At 35.2% G+C, this 21,894-nt stretch overlaps 1 protein-coding gene and 1 long non-coding RNA gene across 11 annotated transcripts in view; one reads left to right on the forward strand and one right to left on the reverse strand.

Moving 5' to 3' along the window:
- Nucleotides 1-799: 799 nt before the first annotated feature.
- Nucleotides 800-21,836, forward strand: LOC118763343. The gene is made up of 3 exons (XR_004999097.1): nt 800-811; nt 6,403-6,414; nt 21,603-21,836. It is a non-coding gene; the product is annotated as an uncharacterized LOC118763343 (long non-coding RNA).
- Nucleotides 1,312-21,894, reverse strand: part of LOC115217291 (leucine-rich repeat-containing protein 43-like) — a 79,711-nt gene continuing 59,128 nt past the window's right edge. For 3 of the 10 annotated variants that reach the window (XM_036502695.1, XM_036502697.1, XM_036502692.1), the window contains 7 exons: nt 19,600-19,773; nt 15,590-15,653; nt 12,115-12,320; nt 6,747-6,851; nt 5,374-5,553; nt 2,722-2,788; nt 1,312-1,489 (listed from right to left, as the gene is read on the reverse strand). In XM_036502695.1, coding sequence (XP_036358588.1) covers nt 1,338-1,489; nt 2,722-2,788; nt 5,374-5,553; nt 6,747-6,851; nt 12,115-12,320; nt 15,590-15,653; nt 19,600-19,773 — 948 coding nt within the window. In that variant the 3' untranslated portion in view covers nt 1,312-1,337. The remainder of the gene's footprint in view (nt 1,490-2,721; nt 2,789-5,373; nt 5,554-6,746; nt 6,852-12,114; nt 12,321-15,589; nt 15,654-19,599; nt 19,774-21,894) is intronic. The other 7 variants (XM_029786973.2, XM_036502694.1, XM_036502693.1 and 4 more) reach the window with 7 other exon arrangements.

The raw sequence follows: 21,894 nt of genomic DNA on the forward strand, positions 1-21,894 counted from the left end.
ATCATGGCTGTATTGCTGTATTGGCCAAACGTCTGCTCGAGCAGGGCTGACCTGGTGCTAAACAACAACATTAAATTGTAATCAAGCTAATGGGACAACCTTTGTGTGGTCACTCAGTTTGTGTGATATAGCTGTAAAATCTCCCAGCTGTTTTTTAAGTATCTTTCTAGAAATGGATACATTAGATAATATTGTCCCTAGATACACCATGTTTCAAGAAAACAAGAGAATGGTCATGGCTGGACTGCTTTTGACCTTAAGTCTGCTTGATCAGGACTGACCTGGGATTAAATAATAACAAGAATTAAATTGCATAATTGTTTCTAATTTAGGCAAAAGGCTGGTAATTTTGAATGGAAACATACAGTCATTACCATCAACACTAGTACTTGACTAGTACTTTATTTTAATGACCCTGAAAAGATGAAAGGCAAAGTGGAATTTGAACTCAGAAAGTAAAACCAGAAGAAAGGCTGCTAAGCATTTTGTCCAGCATGCTAACAATTCTAATTGCTCAACACCTTCTAATTGAATCTAACATTGTTGGATGTTTTAAAATAACTATTAGACGTTTTATATAGAAATTATAACACTAGTGAGTCTGCCAATCTGGCCTGATGCTTTACTAAATAATATAATAATGATATTGGCTTCAAATTTTGATCCAAGGCCAATCATTTCAGCTGAGTGGGGTAAGTCAATTACATCGACCCCTTGCTCAACTGGTACATATTTTATTGACCCCAAAAGGATGAAAGGCAAATTTGACCTCGATAGAATTTATACTCAGCATGTATGATTCAGGTGAAGTGTTGCTAAGCATTTAGCCTGGTGTGCTAACAATTCTACCAGCTTGCCACCTTTAGTATAATAATGATATAATAATGGAAATTTGCACAAATTCCATCACTCTTGAGACAAATAGTGTTGCAGTTATTGTTATCATTGTTTAGGTTTGAGTGAACCTTAACTAATTGGATCTCTGATGAAAAGCTGTCCAGTTATGACCAGCCCATTCTTTACAGTTATTTAGGACTAGATTATTTGGTGTGTGCTTCTTAGTTTGAGAGAATAGAGTTTGATTTCAAGGAAATTTGGCTACTGTTTCTTGCATGGCTCTCAACCGCATACAGCCTTTGTCATTGACATGAAAAAATTTAGAGAAGCATGTCTTGGTTCAATCTGATCCCATTCACTGGAAAATATATCCAACACTTCATCCACGCCACCATCATACTTTTACAAACTAAAACAACTTCCTTTTCAACACAAATTAAACAATATTAATAAAAGAGATCAATACAGTGAAGATAGAGTGTTAATTTTGGTATTATATTTTATTCAGATGCGTCTGTAATACAGTCTTCAGTTGATGTCCAGTCATGCAGTCTTATAGTAAAATCAAACTCCAAGGCTGTCGGCATCATATCTTCAGGAGATTCTTTGGCTGGTTTCCCTTTCTTCTTTAATGCACCAGCATTTTTATCTGTTTAATTAAAGTGACAAATCAGTCTTCTGAATGTGTGTATGCTCCACCACTCTCTCTATACATATATGTATAAATAAATACATACACACACACACTTGCACGTATGTGTGTCTGTGTGTGTGTGGGGGGAGTATATGTATGTATGTATGTGTGTGTGTGTATACATATCTATATCTATATATGTGTGTGTGTATGTACGTATGTGTGTTTATGTACACTCACATATCATATCATATTTGCATTAAATACTGAAATAATTGTAATCTACATAATCTGAAAGATATTTGTAGAAAATTTCATTAAAAAATATCCATTATTCTGAAAGGTACAAGGAAGCAAAGTCAAGGTGTGTGAATTATCTGAAACTCTTTTCCCCCTACCTCCCAAAAATGATTTTCACAAAAATCTATTCAGTGTTTCCACTCAGTTGATGTGGCATGGATGAGATCACTTCAGTTTTATACCCAATCAACTTTATGGCTGCATACTTGGTTTAATGGGCAAGAATTGCCTACATGAACATTGTAGCACTGTTAGTTTGACCTTTACATAGGTTTATGTGAATGTGTATACTCTGATTTGTTTGTGGTCTGATTGAGCAGACCTATAACCAAAGGCATTCCAGCTATATCCATTTTGTCTTTAATTCAGATAAGCATCCAAGACTGCATTTACTAATGTATATTTTCCTTATTTTTTTTAATGGTAGAGTTTGAAGTAAAGAAGATTTGGTTACTATCTCTAGCAAGTTGGTCAGCCATTTTTGTCCAGCGTGACTATGGGCTAACATTCATGGCTGAGCCCTGTCTATTCTTATTAACTATGGCCGGGACATGCCAAAGCATGTTCACTCACTTTTGGACCTGTGGACCTATTCTTTCTGGTTTGCTGCTGCTCTGAGATCTAGCACTGTTTACAGGAAGATATCCAGTTTACTACATGTGGTTAAAAGAAGACATCACTGAACTCTTGGTGGTAGAGGAGCTATGTACCAGCAGGTTGAGATTTACACATATGGATCCTTTTTTTTTCATTCCAACAAAGAAAGCTAGCAGAGGACAGTAGCTGAAAACAGAAAGTAATAAGCAAGCACTACTATCCCAATTCTATATGACAAATGCTTCATTCTTACTCACAAGCATACATCCTTATTTTGCATAATGGTTAATCTGGACTGCTAAAGGATTATTTTACTCAGATATTAAGAGAACAAAGCAAACAAACATACATACTTTTCAAAGAAACCTGTGAGGCTCTTGAAAGAGGTCTCTTCAGTTTATCCTCCTTCTTATAAATCTGTTGGCAAATATTAAAGATAGAAACCTTAAGAATTTTTACTTAATGTCAAAATATTTTAGTTTCTTTTTTAACTTAATATCTAGATTACATGACAAATGTGCTTCATAGTTAAATATATATGCAAATACATAAATATATTTATTTTAAAATGAAGGAAATCTTAAATGCAGGAGAATAGCTGTAAAAATATATTATTTTTAGAAAACCAGGTGAAGCACCCCAACATTTTTCTTGGGTCAAGATTTCCTTCATTTCTCAAGAATATTTTCAACTTACTCAGTGCTTCAATGTTTGCTTATTTGTGCAAAAAATGTTCTCATATTCAATAACAAATTGAAACCAGCACTAGTGTTGTAAACATTATTGACCACACATACTTGATGTATGTGTTTTGTTTGTTTGCAGGTTTTCTGCAGTCTAGTGCTTGGGAGATAACTCCCTCATAATATTATGAGAAAGTCTTCCCCCAAGTGCTGTACCACAACAAACAGGCAAACAAATGAAACACATTCATTGAGTATGTGCAGTCAATAATGTTCTCATATATATATATAAAATCGTTTTTTAGAGAAACATAAATTTGGAGAAGAAACACATTCTAAGAAGTAGAGCAGTCTATATTAATTACTGGTGAAGGCCAGTTTCTAGGGCTACCATGAGTTTCTCATCATAAAGGGTATCTTTATGGTATATCTTCAAGCCCTAAGACTATATCGTTTCCCCCTCCATATTTTAAAGAGGCCATAGGCCAACAGGTCTTAGGGTCTGAAGATACACCATAAAGGTACTCTTTATGGCGAGAAACCGAGGGTAACCCTAGAAACCAGCCTTCACAAGTAATTACTACACACACACACACACACACACACACACACATGCATATACATATATATATAAAAGCACTGTGTAGTGCCACATAAAAATGCTGGTGTGGTGCCTGGTAAAAGCACCCATGCAGTACCACGTAAAAGGACCCACCACACTCTGTAAAGTGGTTGGCATTAGGAAGGTCATCCACCTGTAGAAACAATGCCAAATCAGACTGGAGTCTGGTGCAACTCCCTAGCTTGCCAGCTCTGGTCAAACCATCCAACCCATGCCAATATGAACAACAGACATTAAATGATGATGTTGATGATGATGATGATGATATAAAATATATATATATACACACACATATATACACATACATATATATACATATATATATATATATATATATATATATATATATATATATATATATATATATATATATATATATATATATATATATGTATGTATACATACACACTTATGTATATATGATGACATACATATTCATTTTTGATGTTCTGACAGATTCACGCATAAATATACTAATTGCTGTAGTATTTAATCATTGAAGAACAACTTCTTTAAGATAAATGTATGTTCATAACACATTTGATTCATTTGGGCAAGGGGATTTTGAGGCACCCAGTGTTTTGATCTTATTGTGCCTCTTCACCCAAAACTACTGTATACATGCTTAATACATATGTCATCATTCTAATTCTTGCTGTTCACCATGCACTTGACTTATTATCTAAATAGTTGTTTAACCTGCTTGAATCACATCCTACCATCTTAAAAAAAGAGAACACACATTTAACAATACAGTCCCAAACATACAAAAAAATATCAGGGACAGATGTACATGGTTTATCAGAACTTACTATGGACTAAACAACAACAATGACAATTGTTTTTGACATTTTTAGAAATAATAATTGTTTCTAGCATTAATAATGATTTCAAATTCTGTCACAAGGCCAGTAATTTAGGAGGAGAGGTAAGTTGATTACATTGATCCCAGTATTCAACAGGAACTTATTCTATTGGCCTCAGAAGGAAAAATGGCAAAGTCAACCTTGGCAGAATTTGAACTCAGAACCTAAAGGTTGATGAAATCCCACAAAGCATTTCATCCAGCATGTTTATGATTCCACCAGCTGCCTGCCTTGTTTCTAGCATTAATAATGATAATAATTTAGGTATAAGGTCAGCAATTTTGAAGTGAGGGTACTTTATTTTATTGGTCCTGTAAAGATGAAGGACCAAGCTGGCTTCAGGAGGATCTGAGCTCAAAATGTAGGTCAGAAGAAATACTGCAAGGCATTTTGTCAGACACTTTAATAATTCTGCCAAACCAATGTTCTCAAAGCATCTAATCCATCATTCGACCATACCAATCACTCACTAAGTACATCAATAATAACACCACCATTTCTACTACTATCAATAACAGCAGCAGTAGCAGATCAATAGCATCATCATCATCATAACATCCATTATTCCATGCTTGTATGGGTTAAATAGAATTCACTGAGGCAGATTTTATATAACCAGATGCCCTTCCTGTTACCAACCATCACCTGTTTTTCTAAGTAAGAAAATATTTTTCCTTGACTGTATTATGTTTTCACAGAAGACTGGAAACAAATCAATTACAATTATCAAATGATGTCAAATCAAGGAGACACAAAGGCATACATATATACATGTACGACAGAAATTTGAAAACTAAAAATATTTCAATTACTCATTTAGGTAAAAATACTGACCTTGGAACGATCGGTGCCTGTATTAAATTCAAAGGTATCTGAAATTTCATAGGAAAATCTAGTGCTGATGTTATGGTTTCCTTTGATAAAGGATTCTATATTGAGATAGAATTTGGCTAGACTTGTATCTTCTGGTGGCAACCATTTTATAAAATCCATTCTGCCAGATTTCCTCATTTTCTGTTGGCAGAGAAGGGATGAACAATATACATTTATAAATACATGTTCGTCTGTCAAAGTGATGAAGACCATTAAATGACCCTTAAGAAAGAGTAATAACATATGTGATAACTTTGTTTAAAGAGAAGAAGAGTTGTGCACCATCAGCTTCCCTTTTTTTATCTTTGACCAACTTCAATCTAGTGACAAGACTAGTTCGAGATAACTAGGGGTGGAAATGGATGCAGTGGATGACCAAAATCTTTTATTTGCATCATCTTGCTCTCTGCAATCCACAGTGCATTGCTGCAGACACCTTCCCCTCCATTGAACTGTGAAGGATCTGGTCTTCACATGCATCAGTAGCAAGCCCTAATATGCTAATTAACCTATAGCTGGGACCCTGACAGGTGCTACTACTCCATGTCAGAGTATACCTAGGAACAATAGTGACTAAGATGTGGTTCCCATTCCTCAAAATTTGGGAATAATTGGATGGTTTGATAGGAGATGGCCATGTAGAACATTACTCCAGGCTACTGTGTCTGTTTTGGCAGTGTTTTTATGGCTAGATGCCCTTCCTAACACCAACCATTCTACAGAATGAACTGAGTGTTTTTTATGTGGCATTAGTACAGGCGAGGTCATGTTTTTTACAGATGGATGCCCTGGCTGGGTCACCAAGTAACTTGCAAGACAAGGAATTTTGAAAAGGGAGAGGGCATTGGAGGAGGTGATCTTGTGTTATATAATGAAAGATTAGAGTGTGCTAAAACCATAATGATCATAGAATCCCATCTGGTATATCTTAAAACATAGGTGTCATGTATTTTTTCTTTTTACATGCTGGGTCTTGAGGAAAAGGCAAAGTTCATGGCTTTGGTAAGCTCTGTGAAACAGCTAAGATTGATGTTGTTAATGTTGTATTTAAACTGTTGCAAGTCAATGCCAATAGGAAAGACATGAGCAGGGAGGAGATTCCAGAGGGTCAAAACATTTGTCACATTAAACATATACAACACCAAATGTCCATGTGCTATCTCTGATATATATTAAAACATAGGAGTCACACTGGATATGCCTCACACATATGTGAAAGCTTACTATTAATATTTATGATGTGTATCATGTTTAGCATATTTCAGAAACACATCTTAAATCAGACTCATCACAGTACACATGTCTTAAAGTAAATAAATCCTATGAATACAAACCTTTCCTTTATCAGGTTTTTTGTCAAGTTTCCGTCCTTTCTTTTTGTCTTTATTAGAAACATTCTTATCATCATCAGATTCTTCAATAATTTCATGTCCTATCAACTAGAGTGATCACAATTGTTGATTAACAATCTCTTGATAAACATAACACTCAGATTGACAATTAATATATATCAGTTACATGTCATTATCCCCATTGTCATCATCATTTCATCATCAGCATCATTGTTTTAACATCTAGTTCTCTATGCTTGTATGGGTCAAATAGAATTGTTGAGGCATATTTTCTATGGCTAAATGCCATTCTTGTTGCTAACCTTCATGTTTTCATGCAAGGTAATTTTTCCTTATGACCAAGCATATTTTCATGCAAGTGTAGCAGGAATACTTAGTAGTCAAAACTGGATCTCTACATACAATGCAGAAAAAAAATAACAACTCAAGAATACAATTGTGATTTGCTAAAATATTACAAATATAAAAAAAATCTGACCATTCAAGACTTCATGTGGAACCAGATCTAACAACAATTTCAACTTTGGTGTGCTTTTTCTGATGAAGACCACCACTATATATTCAGCACATTTTAACCACTATTGACAGACAACAGAAATCAGGCCAGATATTGAAGATGGCAGTCTGCAGACAGTAGCAGGACCAGCAGCTGTCCAAAGCGTTGTCACAACATAAAAACAGTGAATGGATGACAACAGCAATAAACAATGAGCAGCTAACATCAAGAAACTCATGACAACAATTACTATGATATCTGGTCCAGGAATAATAACGTTTGAACTTTCTTGGTGTTTGTTATTCATAGTAAAGACATCATTTTTTTTTGTTTATGATAAAAATAAATATTTCTTTATCAAAAATCTCAAACAGAATTCTGTGTTCTTTATCATAACAGAAGTTTGGATTTGAATGACACAGTTTGTATGACCATCATGCAATGCCAAGGCAAAAAGACACAAACACATACACATTAAATAAAGTATCAAACATTTAAGATATGCAAATTAGTTATTCCACTTCTCTGGAGTTACTATATTTGATGTGTATATAAGCGAATTGGTTACTTGTTTCCCTGATATTGATCAAATGATGGAGACACCTCTGATGAGATGCCATTTAAGCTTAAAAATTGATTAAGGTTGTTCATAATATTTTCAGTCTACAGAGAAATAGATAAATCTGATATCTCACATTCTCTCTCCCTTTTCTGTCTGATGTGTCCCTTTCAGTTTCAGTTTACCAAATTCTCTCAGATGTGCTCAAGGTATCATGCAGTAGGATTGAACCCACAATCATGTGGTTGGAAAGCAAACTCCTTAGCCACACAGTCATGCCTGCACCTTTATGTGTGTGTAAGACAGAAATTATAACCAGGTTTGAAATCTAAGCTTGTGGTTTATGGACCATGATTCTTCAAACCAGGTAGTTTCCACAGAAAAATACAGATCACATATGTTTATTGTTCTATGTTTTATTACCTTAACGATTAAAAGTTTTATTTTTTTTGGCAATCTAATATTGATCTATTCATTATGTTTACTTCACCCTTCTATTTAGGAATCAAATTTTTGATAAAAAAAACACAAAGCCAGAAATATGTAATCATCCTACATTTCTTCTAGCCACTGATTTCAGGCAATTTATATTTTCTTAAAACACACACACACACACACACACACACACACACACATGCACACACGCACACACACACACACACAATTGCACACATGCACATGCATCAAATATCTTTAGTTCCACACTGAGAAAACCCTTGCAAGGGTATTTGGCAGACTGAAACTGAGAGAAGAATGTGTGGTACACATACATACATACATATATATATATGTATATATATATATATATATATATATATATATGTGTGTATATATATATGTATATGTATATATATATATATATATATATATATATATATATATATATATTATATATATATATATATGTATATATATATATGTATGTATATATATATATATATATATATCATCATCATCATCATCATCATCATTTAGCATCCGCTTTCCATGCTAGCATGGGTTGGATGGTCAACTGGGGTCTGTGAAGCTGGAAGGCTTCGTCAGGCCCAGTCAGATCTGGCAGTGTTTCTACGGCTGGATGCCCTTCCTAACGCCAACCACTCCGCGAGTGTAGTGGGTGTTTTTTACGTGCCACCTGCACATATATATATTTATATATATATATATATATTTATAAATATACTGGGCTTTGCAAAAATCCTGCTACACTCGGTTTTGGGTCTTTTGAGAGGTTTACATGTGTGATAGAAAAAGTGCTATCAAACATACTTACAGTTGTTTTCCAGCACGTCATTAAAACGTCTTTTCCATTGTGTGCAGGTGTATCAAGATGGAAGGGAAAAGAATCGAGTTTTCTGCTCTCCTGCCGCAGGCCACAATAAGTTTGACATTGCCAAGCGGCTCAGTGTCAATTGGATCACTGTCCACAAAGTTGCAGAGAGGCTCAAGAATGGGAAAGACCTCAAAGATTGACTTCGATCAGGCAGACCTCAGATTGTCAACCGTTTGGCAGTGAGAAAGACCTTCAAAAGTGATCCGAAGCTCCAAAATGACTGTGTTTACAAAGAACAGCAACATCTTGGTGGTCACAGTGCCCAAGGCCATCAAGGAGGAGGATGGCAAGAGCTTGAGGTGCGTGGAAAAGCCTCTACTTACTGACCGTATGTAAGAACAACATTGGGAGCACTATCATCACCTTCTCAATGGCTTGAAGTGTCATGGCAATCGAATTCTCATTTTTTTTGATTAAAAAACCTTCACAGTTGATCCAGTCATTAACAAGCAGAACAACTGTGTGGTCAGATTATGCCAGGATGTCTTCAAGGTCTGCAGGTACAGGAAAATATTTAACAGGCACTCAATGAAAATATCATATACCTGCTGCCTCAGTATGAAGAGTATCATTACATGAGACCAACACCAAGAGCCCACTGCCAGTGTTAACTGTCAAGACCCAGGAACCTGTCCACTCGACCAGCGAAGTCTGTCATATATGAGGCAGAAGTTACAGAAATGCTAGATAATTATACAACCAATAAGAACTATATAAGACTTTGTGAAAGAGAATTCAAAAATCACTATGCTCATCACATATCTTCCTTCCAGCACAGGGACAAAAGTAAAGTTACTAACTTCACTAGCCACATATGAGGTTTGAAATCGAATGCAACACCACACATGATAAAGTGGAAAATAGTCAAAGTATCTACACCATATGTTAACAGATCAAAAAATGTAAGCTGTGCATAGCTGAAATAACTCAAATCCTTTTCAGATCTAAGAATTTTAACTCACTGCTGAATTCTAGATTGAAAAGTTTCAGCAGTTGCAAGCATATGACTAAGTTCCTGTTGACAAACTGCAAAGTGCCTCTATCACTGGATTGAATAACTGTACCATAGGCATATTATTTACAATCTGAGGGAAATAACCCTTGTACCCACTTTTGCTGCTTTCTGATTTCTTTTTTGTTTTCTGCTTTTTCAACCTTCAACCTTTTATATATACTTCCTTCATACCTTTTCTTGCTTTTTCTCTTGTCCTATTTTTAGTTTATTATGCCATGTGGGCAGTGTCTGATGATTGTGCTAGCACACCAGACTTGTTATAAAACACTGTTTGGCATGTTCTCAGCACATGAAACTAATAGTAGCACATAAAAACATATATTGTGCTTATTAAATAATATATATATAAAATTTATATATGTATGTGCGTATACATGTATGTATGTATGTATTTTAAAAGCAAATCAAAAGTTAAAAAAAACCCAGGAAAAACAACAAAAGTCAATTAGACATACACAATGAATATATTAGACTGATGCTCAGTGAAAGTTTTAGATGGAAAAATAGGAGTGGAAATGTTTTGAGCAAGGCTCTTTATCAGAAAGAGGAAAAGGTCCAGAGAGGAGGAAAAGGAGGAAGGAACAACTATTCTGGAGAAAAGCACATGTGTTGTGAGATGGCTGTGTGGTTAGGGAGCTTGCTTCCTAACTACATGGTTTCGGGTTCAGTCCCACTGCGTGGTACTTTGGGCAGGTGTCTTCTACTATAGCCCCAAGCCGATCGGAGCTTTGTGATTGAATTCGGCAGGCGGAAGTTACTGCCGTGTGTGTATGTGTGCGTATAGCTGCTCAGTGCCACTCCGAAAGAGAGAGAGGGGATATACATATATATATATATATCTGTATATATAATATGTGACAATTATTCGGTAGCCATGATAAAACTCCAAGTTTCGGATGTCGGGGCAGAAACACATACTTATAGTTCTTTTCCAGCACATGTGTTTCTGCCCCGACAACTGAAACTTGGAGTTTTATCATGGCTACTGAATAATTGTCACATATTATATTTACAGATAAATTCCTCTATTTACATAATATCGAGGTCTCTTTCATTCTTTCGCTGTCTTACCATTTCTATCAATATATATATATATATATGTATATGTAAAGTGTATGTATGTGTGTGTGTTTGTGTGTATGTATGTGTGTGTGTTTGTGTGTATGTGTGTGTATGTATATATGTATGCATGCATGTATATAGATAAAATAGAAAATGAAAAGGCAAAATGTTTGACATCGCTCAAAAATCATTTAATTTAAGCAGTGAATAGAAACATAGTGCAAAGTAGTTATGATAAAAAGATGTTTCTATTCTCTATTTAAATTAAATGCTTTTTGAGTGATGCCAAATGTTTTGCTTTTTCATTTTCTATTTTAATCTATATCTGCCTGCTCAAGGAGAAACCACTTCCAGCCACCTTTGATGGGCATTTTCAGCATTGCACTTTTCAGTTGCAGTTCAAGCTGGAGTTTTAGTGGTAAACCAAACTCAGCACTCATAGTACATACCTATTACATTAAGTAAATTGATGAAAACTCTTTGTATACTCTCTCTTTCTCTCTGTCTTTACACACACACACACATGTATATAATACACACACACATACACATAAACACACACATGTCCTAATAATTTTGAGCCTATTAACATACATGCTTGTTGATAAAATAAATGTAATGAATGTTTACTGACACAGTGCTGGTTCCACAAAAGAAAAAATGTGCTTAGTACATTCTATCAAGTGGCTGGCATTAGCAAGGGCAGCCAGTCATAGAAACCATGCATCAAATCTGAGAGAGTTGGCGGAAGACATGGTCTTCTGGTCATACCAGCATGGGAAGCTAATGCAAGCGTGGAATGCTAATGTAAAAATGATGAGTCAATGTAGAGAGGCCCAAATCACTTTTTTTCTCTTTGTCTTTCTCTCCATAATCCCTTCTTACCTTTCTTTCTATAACACTGATTTCAATATCCCGGTACAAATAATCACGTAGCAGGAGAAGGTCATTGTACTTCTGCTGGGCTTCCCAGTTAAAAATGATTTCATTCTCTGTCCAAGGTAGTGACTCAGTGCATAACGTGATAGTTTTCATTGGTGATGTATCAGTACTTGAAAGGAGTGAATGTTTGTGGCTTTGAATGTCAGTGGCTGGAAAGAAGAGAAGAAAGTTAACAAAACTGATGAAAAAAAAAAAAAATTATAAACTGACAGGACTAAACATCTGCCTTGAATGAAAAAATCATTCAACCTTATAGTAACAAACAAAAAGTTATGTTTTGTTTAACAGGTGACACATTTTATTTACAGAGCAATGACCTTGCCATGCAATGATCAAATTTTTTGAAGTTTATCAAAATATAAACTTGTTCTTGTTATATTTGGGGATGATCATTTCTTTTTTCTTTTTTCGCCATATAAACACATGCACTACATCACTTTATTATTATTTTTATTTTCAAGACGGCAAGCTGGCAGTATCGTTAGCACATTAGGAAAAATACTTAGCAGCATTTTGTCTATCTTTACATTTTGAGATTAAATTCTGCTGAGGTCAACTTTGCCTTTTATCCTTTTGGGGTTGATAAAATAAGTTCCAGTTGAACACTGGGGTTGATGTAATCAATAGCCCCTCCACTGAGATTGCTGGCCTTATGCAAAAATTTGCCAAAACTATTATTATTATTATTTTAGTATCCTTTGCCTGAAATCTTTCATCACATATCTTGTGACCTCTTCAGTAACTCTCCTTACTATGTGTTTCCTCCTGTTCTGTTTAGTCCATTCTCTGGATTAAACTATATATACACATATATATATTACACACACACACACACACACACACACACACACACACACACACAAACACACACACACATCCTAATAATTTCAAACCTGTTGACATATATACTTGTCAACAAAATAAATGTAAAGAATGTAATCCCTGTTTACTGTCATAGTGCTGGTTCCACAAAAGAAAAAAACAGCGTTTAACCTTCTCCTGTTCTGTTTAGAACAGGAGGAGACACGTAGGATGGAGAACTGAAGAGGTCACAGGAGGTGTTGATTTCAGACAAAGGACACTAAAATAATAATAATAATAAAGCTGAAATGAAGAACAAGTGAGCATATAGTGCATGTGGTTATTTGGCAAAAAAAAAAAATATATATCTTCCCCAAATATAACAATCATCATCATCATCATTTAATGTCTGCTCTAAAAGATGATGATTGTTATATTTGGGGAAGGTCATTTTTTTCTTTGCCAAATAACCACACACAATATACTCACTCATTCTTCACTCCAGCTTTATTATTACTCTTATTTTAGTGTCCTTTGTCTGAAATCTTCTGTAACATATTCTGTGACCTCTTCAACACAATTTCACATCAGGAATCTTGCAAAACAAATATATAAACATAATAAAATTGTTCAATTTCTGGAATACCATAAAAGTTCATAAATAATATTATCCCATGTACAATACACATTTTAATATTTTTGGGCCCAAATTATCCTATAATATCATGTATCGAAATACACACAGTATTTGCACAACTTCTCCAAAAGTAGATAATCTACTTCAATTCAATATATTAGCTTTAACCCTTTAGCATTCAGATTATTCTATCAAATGTAATGCTTATATATTCACATTATTTTGAATTACACATGCATTATCTTGTAGCTTTCAGATTTCAACGATGTGATGGCTTATTTTCAGAATGACATTATTGGGTAGTAGGTGTGAGAGGCCGCATTTGGATGGTTTGAATACTCTTTACTCTTTTACTTGTTTCAGTCATTTGACTGTGGCCATGCTGGAGCACCGCCTTTAATCGAGCAACTCGACCCCGGGACTTATTCTTTGTAAGCCCAGTACTTATTCTATCGGTCTCTTTTGCCGAACCGCTAAGTGACGGGGACATAAACACACCAGCATCAGTTGTCAAGCAATGCTACGGGGACAAACACAGAGACACAAACACACATATACATATACATATATACATATATACGACAGGCTTCTTTCAGTTTCCGTCTACCAAATCCACTCACAAGGCTTTGGTCGGCCCGAGGCTATAGTAGAAGACACTTGCCCAGGGTGCCGCGCAGTGGGACTGAACCCGGAACCATGTGGTTGGTAAACAAGCTACTTACCACACAGCCACTCCTATAAAACAGTAAAAAAACATTTGGGTCGGATATGGCTGGTTTTAAATACTAAAGGGTTAAATAAGGTAGCAAGCTGGCAGAATTGTTAGCATGTCGAGTAAAATGCTTAGTGGCATTTTGTCTGCCTTTACATTCTGAGTTTGAATGCTGTCAGGGTCGACTTTGCTTTTCATCCTTTTGGGGTTGATAAAATAAGTCCCCATTGAATACTGAGGTTGAAATAATCGACTTACTCCCTCCCCTGAAACTACTGGTCTTGTGCTAGAATTTGAAACCAACATATTAGTTTTAAATATTTCATCATCATCATCATCATCACCAGCATTATCACCGCCACCACCACCACTACCACCATCAGCAACAGTGTCGTTATCATTTAATATCTGTTTTCCATGCTGGTATGGAGCGGACGGTTTGACTGGAGCTAGTAAGTCCAGGGGACACATCAGGCTCTATTGTCTGTTCTGACATGATTTCTGCACCTGAATGTCCTTCCTAACACCAACTATTTTACAGAGTATACTGGGTGCTTTTTATATGGTACCAACACTGATTTTTATGTAATACTATCACCAGTGCTTTTTACATAGCACCATCAACAATGCTTTTTACATGTCACCATCACCAGTGCTTTTTATGTGACACCATCACCATTGATTTTTACACTGAACCATCAACAATGCTTTTTACATGGCACAATCACCAGTGCTTTTTATGTGACACCATCACTTGTGATTTTTTCATGGTACCATCACCAATGCAGTTTACATAGTACCATCACGAGTGCTTTAAAATATATCTATATAGATAATCTGGTGGTTACTGCTGTTGTTGTTGCTGTTGTTCAACAGGCCATACTAAAATAGTTTTCTAATTCAGACTCAAGATCAGCAATTTTGACGGAGGAAGTTTATCAACACCATCATGTGCAGGACTTGACTGGAAGTAAGAAAGGCAAAGTTGACCACAGTAGGATTTGGGGGGGGGGCTTTCGGTTCAAACCCCACTAAGGTTAATTTTGTCATCCTTCAGGATTGATAAAATAAGGTACCAGTAAAGTACTCAGATCAATTTAATTGACTATCCCTCACCTCTTGAAATTTCTGGCCTTGTCATCCTTCAGGATTGATAAAATAAAGCACCAGTAAAGTACTCAGATCAATTTAATTGACTATCCCTCACCTCTTGAAATTTCTGGCCTTGTACCTACACTAGAAATTATTAAGTTGTAATGAAATAATACCATTAGAAAATCTGGCTTGCATCTTCTCAAGGTAAGTTCTGAAATCCAGCTTTGATTTGGTTATCTTTAACAGTTGAGAAAAAAAGTAAAGTTTTAAGCAAAATTCATAATAAAAGTTTAGGTTGATATACCATATTTACTCATTTATAACATGAGAAATTTGATACAAAACATCAGAATAAAAACTTGGGTGGGGTAACATTATATTTAAGTGTAAAAAAGAAGAATATACACTACAATATATTATAGTTGCAGAAAAAGTTGTAATATATCTGAGATATATTCAGTAAATAAAAATAACAGGAGTATTGAGTAGAACAACAACAAAGAAAGGTGAAGAAAATGTAACTTACAAGAACTATTCACAAGTAGGACAAAATAGCATTTTGTCCATCTTTATATTCAGTGTCAAATTTGCTTTTCATCCTTCTAGGGAGCTCAATAAAATAAGTACCAGTCAAGTACTGTGGTTGACGTAATTGACTTCCCTCTCTTTCCACAAAAACTGCTAGTCCTAAGCCCATCCCCCACCAAAATTTGAAACCATTATAGCCCCAGGTGGATTTGGTGGATGGAAAGTGAAAGAGGCCTATCAAAAATACCACTCACTGGACAACATAAACCAAATTGATCTGACCTCGGATAATTGCCAAAATAACTAGGCCCAGGAGATCTATAGGCTCATAAATAATGAAATTTATCATATTTTGATGATAGTACCACCCCTTCCCACATCTATGGTACCAGCACTGGGTGTATGAGCACCTAAAGCTAAGCCTAGGCATAGCTCTTGGTTAACTAATGATCTCCACCATTTTCAAATAGCAGTAATGCTTTATAATATCCACAGGTTAAGTAATTCTTTCTACTATAAGCACAAGGCCTGAAATTTTGGAGGAGGGGATTAGCCAATTATATTTTCCTCAGTTCTCAACTAGTACTTATTTCATCAGCCCCGAAAGGGATGAAAGATAAAGTTTATCTGAGCGGAATTTGAATTCAGAATGTAACGAAATGGAAGAAATGCTGTAAAGCATTTTTTCTGATACTCTAATAATTCTACCAGATTGTTACCTTCTTAAATAACAACAACAACAACAACAACAACAACAATAATCCTTTCTACTATAGGCACAAAACCTGAAATTTTGGTCCCAGTATGCAACTGGTACTTAATTTATCAACTCTGAAAGGATGAAAGGGAAAGTTGACCTTGGTGGAATTTGAACTCAGAACGCAGTGATGAGCGAAACACTGCTAAGCTTTTCATCTAGTGTGCTAATGATTCTGCCAGCTTGCTACCATAATAATAATAATAATAATAATAATAATAAACATGAAGAAGAAGAAGATGAAGAAACAACAAAAGCTATAAAACAAATGAAATCCAAACTAAAAATAGAACAGCAACGAACCATGATAAAACGATGGCAAGAAAAGCCCCTTCATGGTAAATACTGGACTAAACTAAACGCAAAAGAAATAGACAAAGAAAAATCCCAGCAATGGTTAAGGAGTTCAGGACTCAAAGCAGAAACAGAGGGATTTTTAATTGCAGCACAAGACCAAAGCCTCCCCACCAGAAATTACCAAAAACATGTAATGAAAAGAAATATTACAAGTAACTGCAGAATATGTGGAGATGGACAAGAAACAATAAATCATATTATCTCTAGCTGCCCAGTCCTGGCTAAGAAGGAATATATTCACAGACATGACAGAGTTGGAACCTACATACATTGGAAGCTATGCCAACATTATGGAATAACAACAGAAAAAAGATGGTATAGGCACACACCAGAAAAGGTCACAGAAAACGAGAAAGCAACCATACTCTGGGATATACCGATACACACAGATAGAGAAATTAGGGCCAACAGACCAGATATAGTTGTCAGAGATCATGAAGAAAAAAAATGCTTTCTAATTGATGTATCAATACCGGCTGATGACAACGTGTCTCTAAAAGAAATGGAGAAACTATCAAAATACAAAGACCTGGAAATAGAGGTAACTAGAATGTGGAATCTGAAAACAGAAACAATTCCTATCATAGTAGGTGCATTAGGCATGATAAAAAAATATTCAGACAAATACATAACAAAAACACCAGGACTTACAAACATATATAACATACAGAAAATTGCACTACTAGGCACTGCACACATCCTACGCAGAACACTTTCCATACAATAACCATCAGAGCATCACAACAAATCACAGCACATACCCAAGGCACACAGAGCTGCGCTCGGTAGTGAAGTGAAAGCACGCTATAAAAATAAAACTACTGAATAATAATAATAATAATAATCCTTTCTACTATAGGCACAAAGCCCGAAACTTGGAGGAGGAGGTAAGTCAATTACATTGATCCCAGTGTTTCGTTGGTACTTATTTTACTGACCCCAAAAGGATGAAAGGTAAAGTTGATCTCGGCAGAATTTGAACTCAGAACATAGCAACAGGTGAAATATTACTAGGCATTTTATCAAGCTTGCCACCATAATAACAACAACAACAACAACAACAATAATAATGGTTTCAAATTTTGGCACAAGACCAGCAGTTTGGAGGAGGGGCTAAGTCAATTAAATTGACCCCAGTGTTCAACTGGTACTTATTTTATTGACCTTGGAAGGATGAAAGGCAAAGTCAACCCTGGCAGAATTTGAACTCATAATATAAAGATGGATGAAATACTGCTAACCATTTCACCCAGCATGCTAATAATTCTAATAATAATAATCCTTTCTGCTATAGGCACAAGGCCTGAAATTTGGGGGAAGGGGTAAGTCATTTACATCAACCCCAGTAATCAACTGGTACTTATTTTATCAACCCCAAAAAGATGAAAGGCAAAGTCAACCATGGCAAAATTTTAATAATAATAATAACAATAATAATTTCTCTAAAAGTAATGGAGAAACTATCAAAATACAAAGACCTGGAAATAGAGGTAACTCAAATATGGAGTCTAAAAGCAGAAACAATTCTTATCATAGTAGATGCATTAGGTATGATAAAAAATATTCAGACAAATACATAACAAAAATACCAGGACTAATAAGTATATATAACATACAGAAAATAGCACTACTAAGCACCACACACATCCTATGTAAGACACTTCCAATACATTAACAATAAGAGTATCACAACAAACTACAGCACATACCCAAGGCACTCAGTGCTGCACTTGGTAGTGCAGTGAAAGCACGATAAAAATAAGACTGAATAATAATAATAATAATAATAATAATAATAATAATAATTTTGGCATAGGGCCAGCAGTTTTTGAGGGGAATTCGATTACATCAGCCCTAGTATTTGATTGGTACTTATTTTATCAACTCCCAAAAGGATGAAAGGCAAAGTTGACCTCAGTGGAATTTGAACTCAGAATGTAAAGATGGATGAATACTGCTAAACATTTTGTCCAGCATGCTATTGGTTCTGCTAGCTCACCACTTTGATAATAACAATAATAATAATGAGAGATGACCAGACATTGTTGTAGTTGATAAAATGATAAAGGAAACAAAAATTATAGATATTGCCATACCTGGGGATGTATGAGTGGATGATAAAGAACTGGAAAAGACTGAGAAGTATGAGCCACTAAAAGATGTGATCATATGAATGTGGCCAATGAAGAAAGTTACTATCATCATCCCACTAGTTGTAGGAGCATTAGTAGCATTAACAACCAGGTTTGAGAAATCTGTTGTAGAAATTGGGATTGACATGAGGGTAGAACATGCTCAGAAAACTGCTTTATTAGGGACAGTGAAGATTTTGAGACAGGTACTTGAGTGTTAGGTATCATGGAAGAAGACCCTGTAAGACCCTTGACAACAAGTTGTTGTCTGCTCTTACAGAAATAGCCAAAGCAAGTGAAATCAAGAAGTCTGAGAAGTGAAATATATAATAATAATAATAATAATAATAATAATAATAATAATAATAATGATAATGATGATGATGATGATGATGATGATGATACAAACGTTGGCTCTGCTTATTCTTTTGAATTCATTCAAACTGAATTCCTTTTCCATGACCAATTTTTGATTCTGGTCTTCAGGTGACATTGTATTACTATCTTCTTCTTCTGAGAGGAATACCACTTGAACACTGTATGTCTTTTGTATGACAGTATTTTCAGGCATCTCAAAGGACGGCTACAGGAACAAAAGTCAATTATCATCTTCATTAGAATATTGATAAATTTTCAACCAATGAAATTCATCTTTTAAAACAAAGTTGGGAACAACTTTTACAATTGCATAAAAAAAAAAAAAAATAAAACCAGTGATCTAATGGAAAAATTCATAAACACTCTTCCACTTTTCAACCACTGATCAGCAGCCTTTTATCTCTTATACAGACGTAATTAGAGGAGACATTAATTATTGGTTGTGCAATCTGTAGTAGCAATGATGATGATGGCAGTGGTCGATAGCTAAGGCAATGGTTATGATAATTATGATAATAGCAATGATGATGATGAGGAGGAAGACAACAACTATGATGGTGATGGTGGTGGTGGTTGTAGTGATGGTGATGGCAACAACAAAGAGGATGTTGAAAATAATGCCAACAATGATGCTGTTGCTGATGATGATGATGACTATGATGGTGATGGTGGTCGTGGCAGTGACAATGATGATGACAATGATGATGATGATGATGATGATGATGATGATGATGATGATGATAATGATGATGCAAAAGACAAACTGCATGAAGCATGCTTAAAATGTGTGACAGAACATTATAGTGAGATTATGGGTATTGAACATAGAAGAGAAATAAAGTAAGCAGGATCTGTTAGTGTGTCATGTTAACTTGTTTGGAAAAATTGGCTGAGTGGTAAGAAGTTTGCTTCTTAACCACATGGTTCAAGGTACAGTCCCACTGTATGGCACCTTGGGTGAGTATCTTCTACTACATCTTCAGGCCACTAGTAAGTGGGTTTGGTAGATGGAAACTGAAAGAAATCCATTGAAAATATATTCTTTTACTTGCTTCAGTCATGCATGCATGTATGTATGTATGTATGTATGTATGTATGTATGTATGTATGTATGTATGTATGTATGTATGTATGTATGTATGTATGTATGTATGTATGTATGTATGTATGTATGTATGTATGTATGTAGTATGTATGTATGTATGTATGTATGTATGTATGTATGTATGTATGTATGTATGTATGTATGTATGTATGTATGTATGTATGTATGTATGTATGTATGCATCTGCATGTCCCACAGTCTAATGACTGAAATAAGTGAACGATGCAAACTAAAACAAATCAGTTGAAAGAGAATATGGGCATTAAAAATGTCCCTCAATGTATAAGGAGAGATGGTTGTTTATGTATGGGGAAGTGATATGAATGGATGATGAAGAATAAGTGAAAATCTATCATGCAGGGTATCTACAGCAAAAGAAGATTGGGTAACATGTGCAAAGAAATTATGAAACTAGGCCATAGGAAATGTTGAGCCTTATAGTAGCAATATAATAAATAGTAGACCATGATATATAGGAAAAAAATGGATGGCTAAAATGCTGATGATAATATAGTGACTGCTGAAAATAATTAAGCTGCCATGTTCTCATTAGAGGTGTCTAAAAAGATTTTATTTAATCTTTAGTGTTTAAACTGGCCATATTGACCTCAAAATTTCAACCTATTTTATGTTAAAACTGGCCAGATCTGGCCTCTCACACCTACCTTTACAATGTCATTTCAAAAATAAGCAATCACATCATCAAAATCTTGTAGTCACGAGATAAGATAATATATAACTAATACAAAACAATATGAATGAATAAGCATTACATTTGACAGAATAATCTGAATGCTAAAGGGTAAAATATGTTCAAAAGGTTTTTGTTCAAGAGTAGTATATGTTTCACACCGAGTGTCTGGCTTTGTATAGGAGGTTAAGGAAGAGTTAATAATGGTATCAACTGTGTGAGAATCACTGTGGCTCAGTGATTAAAGTATTCAGCTCATAATCATAACATCGTAAGCTCAATACCTGGTGGTGCATTGTGTCCTTGAGTAAGACACTTTATTTTACATTGCTCCAATCCAGTCAGCTGGTAAAGATGAGTAGTAGTTTACTTCAAATGGCCAACCATGTCACATTCAGTTTCATGTTGAATCTCTCTGAGAACTATGTTAAGGGTACACATGTCTGTGGAGTGCTCAGCCCCTTTTACATTAATTTCACAAGCTGGCTGTTCTGTTGATTAGAGCAACTAGAACCTGCATTGTTGTAACC

This window comes from Octopus sinensis, linkage group LG1, assembly GCF_006345805.1.
Source record: "Octopus sinensis linkage group LG1, ASM634580v1, whole genome shotgun sequence".
In the NCBI taxonomy this organism is placed as follows: Eukaryota; Metazoa; Mollusca; class Cephalopoda; order Octopoda; family Octopodidae; genus Octopus; species Octopus sinensis.